The 14,994-nt window shown below is 41.7% G+C and overlaps 1 protein-coding gene across 1 annotated transcript in view; it reads left to right on the forward strand.

The window, feature by feature from the left end:
- LOC136877075 (shootin-1) overlaps positions 1–14,994 on the forward strand; it is a 180,729-nt gene that overhangs the window by 124,544 nt on the left and 41,191 nt on the right. The window contains exons 2-3 of the mRNA XM_067150892.2: positions 3,252–3,598; positions 11,692–11,805. Of these exons, the coding sequence (XP_067006993.2) occupies positions 3,307–3,598; positions 11,692–11,805 (406 nt within the window). The 5' untranslated portion in view covers positions 3,252–3,306. The remainder of the gene's footprint in view (positions 1–3,251; positions 3,599–11,691; positions 11,806–14,994) is intronic.

The following is a 14,994-nucleotide window of genomic DNA, read 5'->3' on the forward strand; positions in this document are numbered from 1 at the left end:
CGCGCGCGCGCGCGGCTGCCTGGTTGTAGCTGAAAGCCGGTTGGTGGTGATGATTGTTGTTGTTTTAAAGGACCTAACATCGAGCTGATCAGTCCCTCTGAGTCCGACGGATCGGCCAAACCTGGAAGTTAAATGTTCTGGCTTTTGCGCCGTACCAATCTCTCTCTCTCTCTCTCTCTCTCTCTCTCTCTTTTTTTTTTTTTGCGTCGCACCGACACAGATATGTCTTATGGCGACAGAAACTGGCATGCATCCCTCCACATAGGATTGGCGTCAGGAAGAGCATCGAGCTGATCAGTCCCTCTGAGTCCGACGGATCGGCCAAACCTGGAAGTTAAATGTTCTGGCTTTTGCGCCGTACCAATCTCTCTCTCTCTCTCTCTCTCTCTCTCTCTCTCTTTTTTTTTTTTTTTTTTTTTGCGTCGCACCGACACAGATATGTCTTATGGCGACAGAAACTGGCATGCATCCCTCCACATAGGATTGGCGTCAGGAAGAGCATCGGGTCGTACAACAGGGCTACGGGAAAAGCGGTGGAACACAAGAAAAGAAAGTAGTAAAATCTTTGTTCTTTCTTTTGCCAGTAGTTGAAGGTGCGCACTAAGACATGCAAGGATATGAAAGGGCTAGAATGTGGAAAATAAAGGCCGCGACATTCAACCCCAGCATTTGTCTGGTGTGAAAATAGGGAACCACGGAAAACTATATTCAGGCTGCCGACGGTGGGATTCCAGCTCAGCATCTCTCGATTGCAAGTCCACAGCGCCATGGCTCAGCTCGCTTGATGGTCAGCTTTACTGTGATGGATCAAGAGTAGCAAATTGTGACTTGACGGAAGGATAAAAGGGAGGTCCGACAACGGCCTGATGCAGTAAATGAGAAGCTGGAAGAATGAAAATTGAGAATCAGGGAGGCGGATGTGAGAGGGAGAAAACAGATGAAGGTGAAGAGGCTGGCTCAGTTAAGTCGAAGAAATGCCCGACTAAGCTAGAGATCCCGTGCTCGAACCCCATCTCCAGGGTTCAGACTGCCTGAGGATTATTATTATTATTATTATTATTATTATTATTATTATTATTATTATTATTATGTCCGCCTTGTAGCGTAACGGTTAGCGCTATTAGCTGCCATCCTCGGTGGCCCGGGTTCGATTCCCGTACTGCCAAAATGTAAGAAAGGCAGGAGGGTTGGTATGTGCTTAAAATAGTACATGCAGCTCATCTCCATTGGGGGTATGCCTGAAGAGATCTGCACCACCTCAGGACGAGGATACGAGTTTATTTTATTATTATTTACCCAATATTGTCATACAGTTTAGGGATGTGAGATGGTGACTGCCCACCTGGGGGCCATGATTGTTATGGCATCGAGTCTATAACGTCTGACACTGTGGTTAGTCGCTTCGAGTCCCGGTGATGGGGAAACAAATCACTATCAGCATGTTGTGCGGCAGGTTTGGAGAGCCGCTGGTATACAATTTCTGATCGGTAATTTCGTGCCAAAAACTTCAGTTCGATTCCAAACCTCTCCGTAGTGTCCATATATAATATGGGTACATTATGGTGTTGATCGTGATTCGTCCGTCGGACAACAACGATAAGCCTTGAGCAGACCTCTTGATGTTATTCGGAAGAAGTAGGCTAACTACTGACACCGAGTTTCACCCTCTCCATTCCTCATTATGATCATCCTACATCCAGACGTGCGGGTCGCCTATGGGCACCTGCACTCGGCGAGCCAACCATGTCCTCGGACACTCTCGCCACTAAAAGCCATACGATGAATAAATCAACCAATTAATTTGTTACTCCTTTAAGTTGCCTCTCACGACTGGCAGAAAATACTATGGACACTATCACACGCCTTCACCCACAGAAGCTCTCCATTATATTTTATTTCCGACTTCTGTTCGAATGTGAGAAACTCTTTCTCGGGCACATTTCTGCTGTCTGTTATATTTCGACATTTTCCGGGTCCTTCTCCCCTTTTGGAGTTTTTACAATTTTGCGAATTTACAATTTACAATGGCGTCGTTGGGATAGGAAGCGACCGTGGGCTTACTTAAGGTACATCCCAGCATTTGCATGGTGTGAAAATGGGGAAACCACGGAGAACCATCTTCAGGACTGCCGACATTGGGGTTCGAACGCACTATCTCCCGAATGCAAGCTGATAGCTACGTGACTCAAATAGTGGAGCCACTTGTTCGGATTGGATTGTTAGAGTACGCCCACTAATTTTCAAAACCCGGCGCCCCTGCATCCAACTATTTATCATTTGGCGCTATTCGGTAGAGATTTATGTCACGCGGTCTCCACATGTTGCAGCACTGGTCGAGCTCTAGTTCTGATTGCGGCAGTGGGAGGAAGTACAGTAGCGGGCTTGCGGTCTGACATTGACCAGGCTTCGCACAACACAAAGACTGTCTTCAGCGACCGCCACTTTGCAGGGGAAACTTGTTTTTACTCTTTTTTATTTGTTTGGCGCTAGCGTTAGGTTCGGGTAAAAATAGCGGCAGCGTACTTCCGTACTTAACAGTTTGCTGGAGGGGGGTTTGCTTCCGCTAGAATCGTCTAGCCATTTCAGGTCCTCCTAAATGTAGTTATGTTTCGGAATCATTCTCTTACAGATTCTGTTTACTCCATTCTTCCTTCTTAGTTTATTGTAAATATTCTAGGCATGTTGCAGTGCATGTTGGAGAATTCTGTGGAATTATTTTAACGTAGAATATGTTTTTAGGAGAGTCTGCAGCGTAATAAACAGTGCTGTGGTCATAAAACGTTGTTTCTTAAACTACTTGCAAAATTTTAACACATTAAAATCAGCACATAAAAAAATGTTGGTGTTATTAAAACATCCTACTCTTTCACATGGAAATTCTCTTCGATTTCATTCCGCTAGATGGAGAGAAAATTTCGATTGTTTTCGATTCGATGCTATTCAGTGATGTAGAGGACAAGCGAGCCTTGTATATTGGATATTGTAGTTGGCCTTAGGTCTTGCCTCAACCATACAGCGTCATTGATTAAATTGCAACACAATAAATGTTGCCATTTTTAGTAATTGCATTTCTATTTTGTATTTTCAGATGAAGAGACCTTGTTCCACAACGCTGGTATAGCAGTGTGCTCACTCCATAAACATTGTAGTTGGCCTTAGGTCTTGCCTCAACCATACAGCGTCATTGATTAAATTGCAACACAATAAATGTTGCCATTTTTAGTAATTGTATTTCTATTTTGTATTTTCAGATGAAGAGACCTTGTTCCACAACGCTGGTATAGCAGTGTGCTCACTCCATAAACGATGAGCACCAGCAACATCAATTTTCACAACAGCCCTAGCTCGCCGGGGGTCTATGGAGGACGTGTTCGAGCTATGGCGACCAGTTACAGCAATGGAACACCAACGTCGCCGTCTCACATTCCACTGCCAAAGTATACATCGACCTTCCGATTCAGCCCCGAGTCACCAACCTCGAAGCAAAGTCCGCAACCAGTTCAACAGTCGGAACAAAACAATGTCGAAAACAGATGGAAGGTGCGCTACGAAGAAGCTGAAAGGAGGAGGAAGCAGTTACTCGCCGAGTCACAGAAAGGTAAATGTCGTGTTCAGAGAGTGTTATCGTATTTAGTCTGTGAGTCAAAATCACTTTATTTTATGACATTGGCAGAAATGGCATGTTCGATACTTAGTTTCTTTAGCTACATTACTTCATGGTCCCGTTTTATAGGTTATTATTTAAGAGTAAATGGTTCTCTCTTCTTGTAATGCCGTTAGTTTACCGATAGGTACTAACTTGCGGGAATTTAGACAGGATCTTGAAAATTGTGATGTCTACATGATTATTATTCATGCCTCTACGGATGATTTATTTTTGCACTGTTTTCAGCTGAAGTGTTATTTTGTGATTTGATGATGGCGGTTATTTATCAAGGGGGAAAACATCTACATTATCAGCCTCTCATACCATCAAGTGTGGGGTGGTGGTGGAGGGGGGAATATGAGTTCTGACAGCTCGAGAAGAAAAGGGCCATGGCAAGCAGGGAAAGAGAAAACAAGACAATTTAGCCGCGTTAATCTATTTCCGTCAGAGTCGGAAGAACAAGAATTGATCAAGAGAGGTCGAACTGGAAAGATATAGGTTTATATAAGAAGTAATGACGGATTCCCCTAAAACCCTGCCAGAATGCTACATCGTGAAATAAGAATATGATATTAAATGTCTATGATAGGGAACTAACACAATAATGATGTCAGCCTGTCAGTTCTTTCGATCTTTTTATGCTGTCTACTCCACACATGTGTACCTCCGTATTGGGCTAAAGAGTAAATGCATACCAATTTATCATTTATTGTCATTCCTACAAATATTAAACGGTATATAAGTTACATTCATTGATAAAATAATGAATTTCATGATTCAGAATTTAGCGTATCTTGTTCGTTTATTCCCCGTACAGAATGTTCGTAAAATACAGTATGAGAGATCCCTGACGTTTGATCATTTCTCTGCTCATTCAACATTGTTTTTTCAATTCCTAGGCCTGTACTTACAGCATCGATATCTATCCTAATTTTGTTATGAAGTATCTAGTATGAGAGATCAAATCAATCAATCAATCAATCAATCAATCAATCAATCAATCAATCAATCAATCAATCAATCAATCAGTCAATCAATCAATCAATCAATCACTACTGATCTGCATTTAGGGCAGTCGCCCAGGTGGCAGATTCCCTATCTGCTGTTTTTCTAGCCTTTTCTTAAATGATTGCAAAAAACTTGGAAATTTATTGTACATCTCCCTTGGTAAGTTATTCCAATCCTTAACTCCCTTTCCTATAAACGAATATTTGCCCCAATTTGTCCTCTTGAATTCCAACTTTTAAAGACACCACTCACATTTATTCGTCTACTGATGTCATTCCATGCCATCTCTCCACTGACAGCTCGGAACATACCACTTAATCGAGCAGCTCGTCTCCTTTCTCCGAAGTCTTCCCCGCCCAAACTTTGCAACATTTTTGTAACGCTACTCTTGTGTCGGAAATCACACAGAACAAATCGAGCTGCTTTTCTTTGGATTTTTTCCAGTTCTTGAATCAGGTAATTCTGGTGAGGGTCCCATACTCTAGTTGGGGTCTTACCAGAGACTTATATGCCCTCTTCTTTACATCCTTACTACAACCCCTAAATACCCTCATAACCATGTGCAGAGATCTGTACCCTTTATTTTCAATCATATTTATATGGTTACCCCAATGAAGATCTTTCCTTATATTAACACCTAGGTACTTACAACGATTCCCCAAAAGGAACTTTCACCCTGCAACGCAGTAATTAGAACTGAGAGGACTTTTCGTATTTGTGAAACTCATGCGCGTGAATAGTAGCGCTAATTAGTGCAACCAGAGTTATTTGATACTGCTAGAGTCGCTCAGCAATGTATTTTCCTTTCCTTCGGAATGGAGAATGGTTGCCCGGATGTACTTTCTCCTAAAACAATCGCCACCACCACCACCACCACCTCCTCCTCCTCCTCCTCCTCCTCCTGATTTCGCAGCGCGACTCCTCACATGCCAGCAATAAAAAAAATGTCTCTCACAAAAGTTCGTCATGCGAGTACTGTATATCCGGCAGAAAAAGGGCGTTGAAGTGTGGCAATCTGGCAACACTGTAACCACATGTAGAGTAACTATCTCTGTCAGCACATATTAGTCGTGCTGTATTGTTGGTGCAGTGGATAGAGTTTTGGGTTAGCATGCAGGAGGTCGATCCTGGGTTGAGGCGTATGTTTTTTTATTCCGTAAATGTAGTCCAGGTGGTATGGTATCTGGCATCTTAATCGTCAACAGCGAATAGATTCACGCCCACGACGTGGAAAGGGCGTCTTTCAAAGCTGACCAATGAAAACGATTGTTCGTCCATTTCTAGGATCGTAGCATGTACGTTCAAATGGGTTCTAGAGGACCCGCAGCAATCGCTTTTGACGATTAAGATGACAGATACCATACCACAGTGTTGCCAGATTGCCACTCCTCAACACACTTTTTCTGCTGGATGTACTCGCAGGACGAAATTTTGTGAGAGACATTTTTTTATTGCTGGCATGTGAGGATTCGCGTTGCGACGCCCGAGTGCGCGAATTTCGCTTCACCCTGTATATTAACCTATAATAGGGCTGTAGGGCCTAATAATTTCGATAGGTTAAGATCTGACATTGAAGAGCACTGTGTTGTTATACATAGTTGCTAACAGCTTAATATGCACTGTCATTGGTATGTCGCATACTATCAGTCCAATTAAGATTAGGTTAGGTTAGGTAGTTTAAAGGTAAAGGTTTGGTTCCCTTCCCACGAAATATAATGCTGTGTAATGCAAATGACACTCCAGCTAACTTTCAGCTCCACGGAAAGAAACCATTCGATTCAAGCGACCCAGGACAATGGCCAGAAGTTCTAGACAAAAATTGTAGAATGAAGTTAGTTGAGGAAAGTCCTATAAATACCCATGCTAAGAACGTGATATTTCCTACAAAGAAACTACTTTGTTGACGTTCTAATGCGTAGTATTGTACGGACTTCTGACTACGCATTTATCCTGAAACTATATATATGTACATTCATTCATCATACGATAAATAATAAATATATGCGTACCAATGCTTTCGCTGACGTCAAATGATGGAAAGGTAAAGCGTAATTGGCTTATATACGTACTTAGAAGAAAACGATGTTAAACTGAGGTAATGGTGGCAAATTATGTAATGATCTGAACATCCAGAACTCTAGTTTCGATTAGATTGATCTGAGGAAAACAAACGGAGGTCCCGAAATACTGCCTTGCAGGAGGCTCCGAAATTCCTTCTCATTGGCTCACTTTTAATTCTTCCTACATCAGTAAGAATACCGGTACTTCTTGGGATGGATTGGTGGGTCCCTGACAATCATAAAGGAAGGATTTCTCTACTGTGCTTCTTCCGGTAGCCTATCGTAAAACACAATTTTTATATGATTCCAAACATGCAAAATGGGTACCAAAGCACCGTCAGTTAAAAATGTGTCGGACTGAATAGCTGGCCTTCTGAGGTCAAGTTGGCGGGTTCGATTCCGTCTAAGTCGGTGCTATTTAAAGGTGCTCAAATATGCCAGCCTCGTATCGGTAGATTTACTGGGGGTAAAAGAACCCCCGCGAAACAAAATTCCAGCACCTCAGCGTCTCCTAAAACCGTACAAATAGTTAGTGGGACTTAAAACCAATTATATTATTTCCCTTCGAGATTTGAATCCGATTCTAACGCTATCTGGACAGGTGCGTTAATCGATCTCATTAGGATAATCCATACACTGTTGGCACACTTCCCGACCTAGCTTTGTTGAACAACGAGTAGCACAGTGGACGATCACCAGAATATACCAGAATGTTAATGGAAATCTGGAACTACAGTAGTTTTGGAAGGTACCTTGTCTTCAGCATTTGAGCCAGCAGTTGAATCACCCTCAATACTCCAACAGGTTTTCATTGCTTTTGGGAAGGTATGCGAACGAGTCTAGGTTCTTTTGATGAGAAATAATCCTGGAGAATGGTCCGGACAAAGAATGAAATGTTGTTATTCCGTTTGTTAATACCAGCGGCTGGTGGTGACGATTTTTTAAAGAGGAATTACAACTGAGCAACCAACCTCTATTAGTAATAATTAGAAGATAAATATTTACCAGACATTGTAATATGAGTTGTACCATGGCTAAGAAGTGATATTACGGATGCGGAAATTTTCTCCCGGTACTGGAGTGTTTATCGCAGAGACAGGACAGACTCTTGAAAAGGGGAGTAGGCTATTCATTCTTGTGAAATAAAGATTTGTAAGCTGAACAAGTGGATGAGAAACTTGAGATACCAAGTGTAAGGCTCATCTCTAAAGGCAACTTGATGTTTTTTGGAATGTACAGACCTGGAAAGAGTGAGTGAGTGGTGGTGGTGATTATTGTTTTAAGAGGAAGTACTGTACAACTCGGTAACAATCCTCTATTAACAGTAATCAGAAGGACAAAATGGAACGGGTCCAACACTTCGAAAACTGAAGATTTTAGACAAAGAAAGACAAAGGCCACCAAGGGCGTGAAAACGGAAGATTCTCTTGGCCTCCACACGTAATTCCCTCGAGGTCGGAAAAGAACAAGAGTTGACTAAGGAAGGTTGGATATGATAGACGCAAGTAAGTGGAAGCAATGCCACGACTAAGCTAAGGGCCCCGTGGTCGCCAAGCCACGCTCCTAAGTTCTGGAGCATCTTTTAGTCGCCTCTTACGACTGGCAGGGGATACCGGGGATGTTATTCTAACCCCCCCCCCCACACGCAGGGGAGTGGAAAGGGTGACGCTGATGCAGAATGATTTTATAAGATAATCAGCTATGTGGAAAACGGCACTAAAGGAATGTGATTGTCATTGGTTATCTAAATTTATCAAATGTTGATTGGAACACTAATGCCAATGACAGAAAGCATGACCAAGAAATGATAAAGTAAGTTTTTCTAGGAAGGACAGCTGAATCAGAAAGTGATAGAATCACTTGGACAGAAGAATATTCTAGACATGCTGCTGATAAAACCAGTAGAGCTCTCTAGGGAAACTGAAGTGATAGGTCATACAAGTGATCATGAAACTGTTTTTGCCGTAGTTAAAAATAAATGTGATAGAAAAGAAGTTCGTGAAATTATGACTATGGATGATATGGAAGGCAAGAGGGAGTTTTTAAAAATTAATTATGATTGTTGGAAACGGGTTCCAGGAAGTACATTCCAGGATTATAAATGATGAAGGGGACAGTATATGTGAGAATTTACAGAAGGCAGAACTATTTAATCAGCAATATGTAAAGGTAGTTTGATATAAGGATAATGTCCAGGTAGAAGAGGTGATTAATACTAGCGAAGTACTAAAATTTACCTGTGATAACAAATATATTTACAAAAAAAAAAAAAAAATACAAGATTTGAAAACTAGAAGGGTAGCCTGAGTTGATAAGGCAATGGGTTGGGATATAGTACCATATCTGAAGTGCATATTTGATAACTATTTGCATGAAGGATCTAAATGAGTAGGGCCTTGCTATACTAGCCTGAGTGTACAAAGTAGTGTGTGATAAACATAAAATGGATAATTTCAGGCCAGTCAGCTTGATGTGTGATACATATAAGGTGTGGAAAATAGCCTACATTTTTCTGATTATGTCAGATGCATTTACAAAATTACTAAATGGTTTTATACATGGTAGTTAGAGTTTAGGCAAGGATATTCCTGTGAGGCTAAACTTGTAGGATTCCAGCAAGATATAGCAGATATTTTAGATGAAATAAAATGAATATTATTATTGCCCTACCCGATGTGTTTGACAGGGTAGATAATGGAAGATTATTGACGAAAATCAGGGCTATTGGAATAGACAAAATTGTGACTGAATGGGTGGCTAAATTTCTAGAAAACAGAACTCCGAAATTTAGAGTAGCTGAAGTATTACTGACCCTGTAATGATTAAATGGGTTCCCACAAGGCAGTGTTATTGGACCTCTTTATATATATATATAAATGATATGAGAATCGAACTGGAATCACAGATAAGGCATTTTGTAGATGATGACTGTATGTAGCAATAAATAAGTTACAGGATTGTGAGCGACTGTAAAAATAACTTACCTCAATAAAGTTGTTAGATGGATGGGGTGAAAAGTCAGTTTGTAAGAGTCACAAAGAGGAGAAGTCCTCTCATGTTTAGTTACTGTATTGATGAGATAACAGTTACTCATGGGGATCACTGTAAGTACCTAGGTGTTAATATAAGGGAAAATCCTCATTGGGATAATCACATAAACAAGATTGTAAATAAAGGTTACAGAACTTTTCATATGGTTATGAGAGTATTGAGGGGTGTAGTAAGGATGTAAAAGAGAGGGTATATAAGTCACTGGTGAGTCCCTAGTCAGAATATGGTTCTAATGTATGGGATCTGCACCAGGATTATCTGATTTGAGATCTGGTAAAGATCCAAAGGAAAGCAGCCTGTTTGTTTTTTGGGATTTTTGACAAAATAGTAGTGTTACAAAAATGTTGTAATATTTGGGCAGAGAAGACTTGGGAGTAAGGTGATGAGCTACTTGACTAAGTGATATGTTCTGAGCTGTCTGAATGAGATAGTGTGAAATGACATTAGTAGACGAATAAGCTTGAGTGGAGTTTTTTAAAAGAAGGGAAGATAATAATATTAAGATAAAGTCTGATTTCAAGAAGGCAAATTGGGGAAAATTTAGATTTGTAGGAAGAGGAATTAAGGATTGGAATAATTTACTAAGGGAAATGTTTGATAAATTTCCAACTTCCTTGGTGTTATATAAGAAAAAAACTAGTTAGCAGTTGGTAGAAAATATGCCACCTGGGCAAGAGCCATAAATTCAGTAGTGATCGTCTATCAAAATATTGCAGAAGCATGATGAAAATCAGGGCCTCTCAAATGCCCAAAATCTCACGCATGCAAATCAAGGCGCAAGGGCTGTGAGCACTGTGCATCGGTTCCACTCGGCTCAGACCAACGCTTCATCTCTGGGCTACTCGGCTAAGCTCGACTCAACTCGGCTTGGATTTGGAGCACTACGGAGCAAGTGAGGAAGAGGGAGACAGGGGGGAGCGAGCGAGACAGGCGTGGGGAAAGAGAGAGACAGCGCTATTGCTCCAAATCGAGGAGTGGGGGTCTGCACTCTGGGCAACCAAGCAAAGTCGTCTTTTGCACCGTGCACAGTTCATGCACCCTGAGAGGCCCTGATGAAAATGGTGGTAACTTATTTTGTTATTTCTTATTTTGTAATTTTACTTACAAATATTTGGTGTGCCTTCAGAAAACCTTGAACGTGGAAGACTGTTGCTGGTGGTGGTAACTATTGTTTTTAAGGGGAAATACGACTAGGCCTAGACAACTATCATCTTTTAATACTACTGTAATAAAAAAGGAAAACCACCAAGAGATCTGAAACTTTGTAGATATCAGCAAAAGAAGGGGAAGGGTCATGAAGGGCAATTAATTGGAAGAACTCCCCAGGCCTCGTTAACCTGATACCCTTGGGGTTGGAAATGGAGAGGAGTTGTCCGAAATAGGTTGATATCTCAAATGAAAGTGAGAAGCTTCAGCCTCCCCTATTCCACCTTCCTTGTTCTCTTCTCACCCCGAGAGCACTAGATTTACAAAGCCTAGGAAATATTTCATTTTCATGCCTACCACATTTTCTCTATTCTCCAAGGGGTCAAAATTTCCTCTCTTTAATGTTAAAAGAGGATGGTTGCCTTGTTGTCTTCTTCTTAAAACAATAATCATCACCGCCACTTACCTCTAATTAGGAGCAAAGTTTAAGTATTTGTTTTTCCCACCTTTACCCGGCACCCTCATTCTTCAAATGATTGGAACTCTTCTTTCTGTCTTTCTTTCTTTCTTTCTTTCTTTCTTTCTTTCTTACTACCTTCCTTCCTTCCTTCCTTCCTTCCTTCCTTCCTTCCTTCCTTCCTTCCTTCCTTCCTTCCTTCCTTCATAGTGGGGCTGATGATCTTGACATGCAAAGAGGATCAAACACTGTCTACTGTAACATGTTGTGTAAATATCTCCATGAACCAATACTAATTTGATCTTTGCATTCCCATTTCTCAGTTGCGAGAGATCATGCTTACCTGGAGAGGAAGTACAAAGAACTGATCAACGAACTCAACAACAAGCAACTTCAGTTCAACGACAAGGATGAGCAGTTGAACAAACTACGCAAAGGTTAGTAACCTGTCTTATGTCAGCATTTTGTGAAATACAGTCTATTTTCTGTCCTGCTGTCATATACACACTTTGTGCAGGACATAAGATCATTTCCATTTGGTTCAATGGTTCACTAAACCCCTATCTCTAACAAGCCACTTATTTTCCTAATGGGTGATGTTGCTGGTGGTTATTATTATTATTATTATTATTATTATTATTATTATTATTATTATTATTATTATTATTGTTGTTGTTGTTGTTGTTGTTGTTGTTGTTGTTGTTGCTGCTTAATGGATAAGGAGCTCCAGCCAGTCCAGCTAAGTGGTTCATTCTTCCAAGTGAACCAGCATAAGCTTCTAAAGTAGCCCTAGGCATGGCACAATTGTTCAGAAGTATAAAGAAAATGTGTGTTTTAAAGTGCAGAATTTGCCATAGAAAGTTGTGGCTCATATGTCTCTCATCTCTGTCACAACACTATCGTCCTCTCTCCAGACCTACCTTGAACCAGTGGTACAAAGGTAGGGTTCATCTCTGCTTTGTTAACACTTTAGAGTGGGTGTGGGAGGATTGTTCTCACATGTAGTTACTATGTTACAAGGCTGTTTTCCTGTGGTTTACATTTATATTATTGTGAATATGTTACATGTATGTTTCTAACAGGAACATCCTAAAACATGTTTCGTAATGGCAGGAAACAGTGTTAGGACTCAGGAAGGTAATTCTTGAGGTCTTCAAAAAACAAAAACAAAAAAAATACAAAAAAAAAAAAAAAGAAACAGCTTGATATTAAAGCTTTGGAAAGTCCAGTTCTACTTCTGAACATTTCTCAGGACCAATCCTGCAAAGGTAAATCCTTTTGTAGAATATTCAATTCTCAAATTTAGTTTAGCTAGAAATGTTCAGCAGCAATACTATCTGTTAGCACAGTTTTGGCAGAGATGAGTCCTTATGGTCTGATTTTATGTTTGTTTTATCTGGAACCAATTAATATGCAAGGGAAAAATGCTATATTGATGTTATACATGTTTAAAATGAAGTACGGTATGTAAATCCCCATCACCAAATTTCACGTGCTGTCTTATTTTGTCATAACATTACTTTTTTTTCCTAACAGATTCAAGTTGGTTCTTAACTGTCGTAGATCTCTGTGTTTGTATGTTTGTTGTGTTTTATCGAGGGGCTCAAGTTGATATGCCATTTGCTCTAACTTACCCATTCTTTTCTTATCTTATTGTTGTGTGTTTTGTCCTTTTGGGAGGATATAGATCTATGGGTTAGCATTGATCTTCTCATTCTTCTTATCTTCCCAAAACTTCCTCATGAAATCAGTGGAAGGCTAAATCAATATATGCATGTTATAGCTATGTTTATTGATTTTCCAAAGGCTTTTGATTCAGTTTCCCATGATAATACAATTATGGTATAGCAGCGTGAATGTTTTTGAAAGTTATTTGACGACTAAATGTACAAGGTAAAATTTGATAATATACACCTCAAGAAAGTTTGGAATATTTTGGGATTAAGCATGTTTTGTAGTCCTTTTGTGAGTGGTAGAGAGTACTGTATTTCATTTCAGGTGAAGACTGGTAGTAGTGTATACAGTGCAGTACGTGCTTCAGCTAGTGTTTGCAAAGCATATTTCCCAGTTTGACTGAGCCAGAATTCTTGAATTGATTCAGGGTGGACATACACAAGCAGTAGTATCACTCACCGTAGGGATTACTCAAAGTGCAGTATCAAAAACGTGGAAGAAGTACTTTTTAAAATTTATTTATTTAGAATATGTTTTACGTCACTCCAACACAGATAAGTCTTATGGTGACGATAGGATAGGAAAGGACTAGGAGTGGGAAGGAAGCGGCCATGGCCTTAATTGAGGTACAGCCCCAGTATTTGCCTGGTGTGAAAATGGGAAACCACGGAAAACCATCTTCAAGGCTGCCGACAGTGGGGTTCGAACCCAATATATCCTGGATGCAAGCTTACAGCTGCACGCCCCTAACCGCACGGTTAACTTGCCCAGTGGAAGAGGTACTGTGAGAACAATGTGGTGACAGACAGACTGAGGGAAGGTTGACCGAGTGTGACAACACCACGTCAAGATGATCGGTAGATTGGTATATCCACAGAACAGTACAGAGGAGACCAACATTGACTGCTCAACAATAGAGGACTTCTTGCAGGCAGCCGAGGTCTGTGTATCTACACAAACTGTATTACAGTCAACTGCGTAGTGCCCAGTTAAGGTCATTTACACTGACTGACAGAGCAAATGCAACACCAAGAAGGAGTGGTCAGAACTTGATGCCAATTGTAGGGTAGACTGACGTCACTGAGGTATGCTCATGATGTGAAATGCGCCGCTGTGCTGCGCACGTAGCGAACGATAAATGGGACACGGCGTTGGCGAATGGCCCACTTCGTACCGTGATTTCTCAGCCGACAGTCATTGTAGAACGTGTTGTCGTGTGCCACAGGACACGTGTATAGCTAAGAATGCCAGGCCGCCGTCAACGGAGGCATTTCCAGCAGACAGACGACTTTACGAAGGGTATGGTGATCGGGCTGAGAAGGGCAGGTTGGTCGCTTCGTCAAATCACAGCCGATACCCATAGGGATGTGTCCACGGTGCAGCGCCTGTGGCGAAGATGGTTGGCGCAGGGACATGTGGCACGTGCGAGGGGTCCAGGCGCAGCCCGAGTGACGTCAGCACGCGAGGATCGGCGCATCCGCCGCCAAGCGGTGGCAGCCCCGCACGCCACGTCAACCGCCATTCTTCAGCATGTGCAAGACACCCTGGCTGTTCCAATATCGACCAGAACAATTTCCCGTCGATTGGTTGAAGGAGGCCTGCACTCCCGGCTCAGAAGACTACAATTGACTCCACAGCATAGACGTGCACGCCTGGCATGGTGCCGGGCTAGAGCGACTTGGATGAGGGAATGGCGGAACGTCGTGTTCTCCGATGAGTCACGCTTCTGTTCTGTCAGTGATAGTCACCGCAGACGAGTGTGGCGTCGGCGTGGAGAAAGGTCAAATCCGGCAGTAACTGTGGAGCGCCCTACCGCTAGACAACGCGGCATCATGGTTTGGGGCGCTATTGCGTATCCACGTCACCTCTAGTGCGTATTCAAGGCACGTTAAATGCCCACCGCTACGTGCAGCATGTGCTGCGGCCGGTGGCACTCCCTTACCTTCAGGGGC

The sequence above is a fragment of the Anabrus simplex genome, chromosome 7, assembly GCF_040414725.1.
Source record: "Anabrus simplex isolate iqAnaSimp1 chromosome 7, ASM4041472v1, whole genome shotgun sequence".
NCBI classification, from domain to species: domain Eukaryota; kingdom Metazoa; phylum Arthropoda; class Insecta; order Orthoptera; family Tettigoniidae; genus Anabrus; species Anabrus simplex.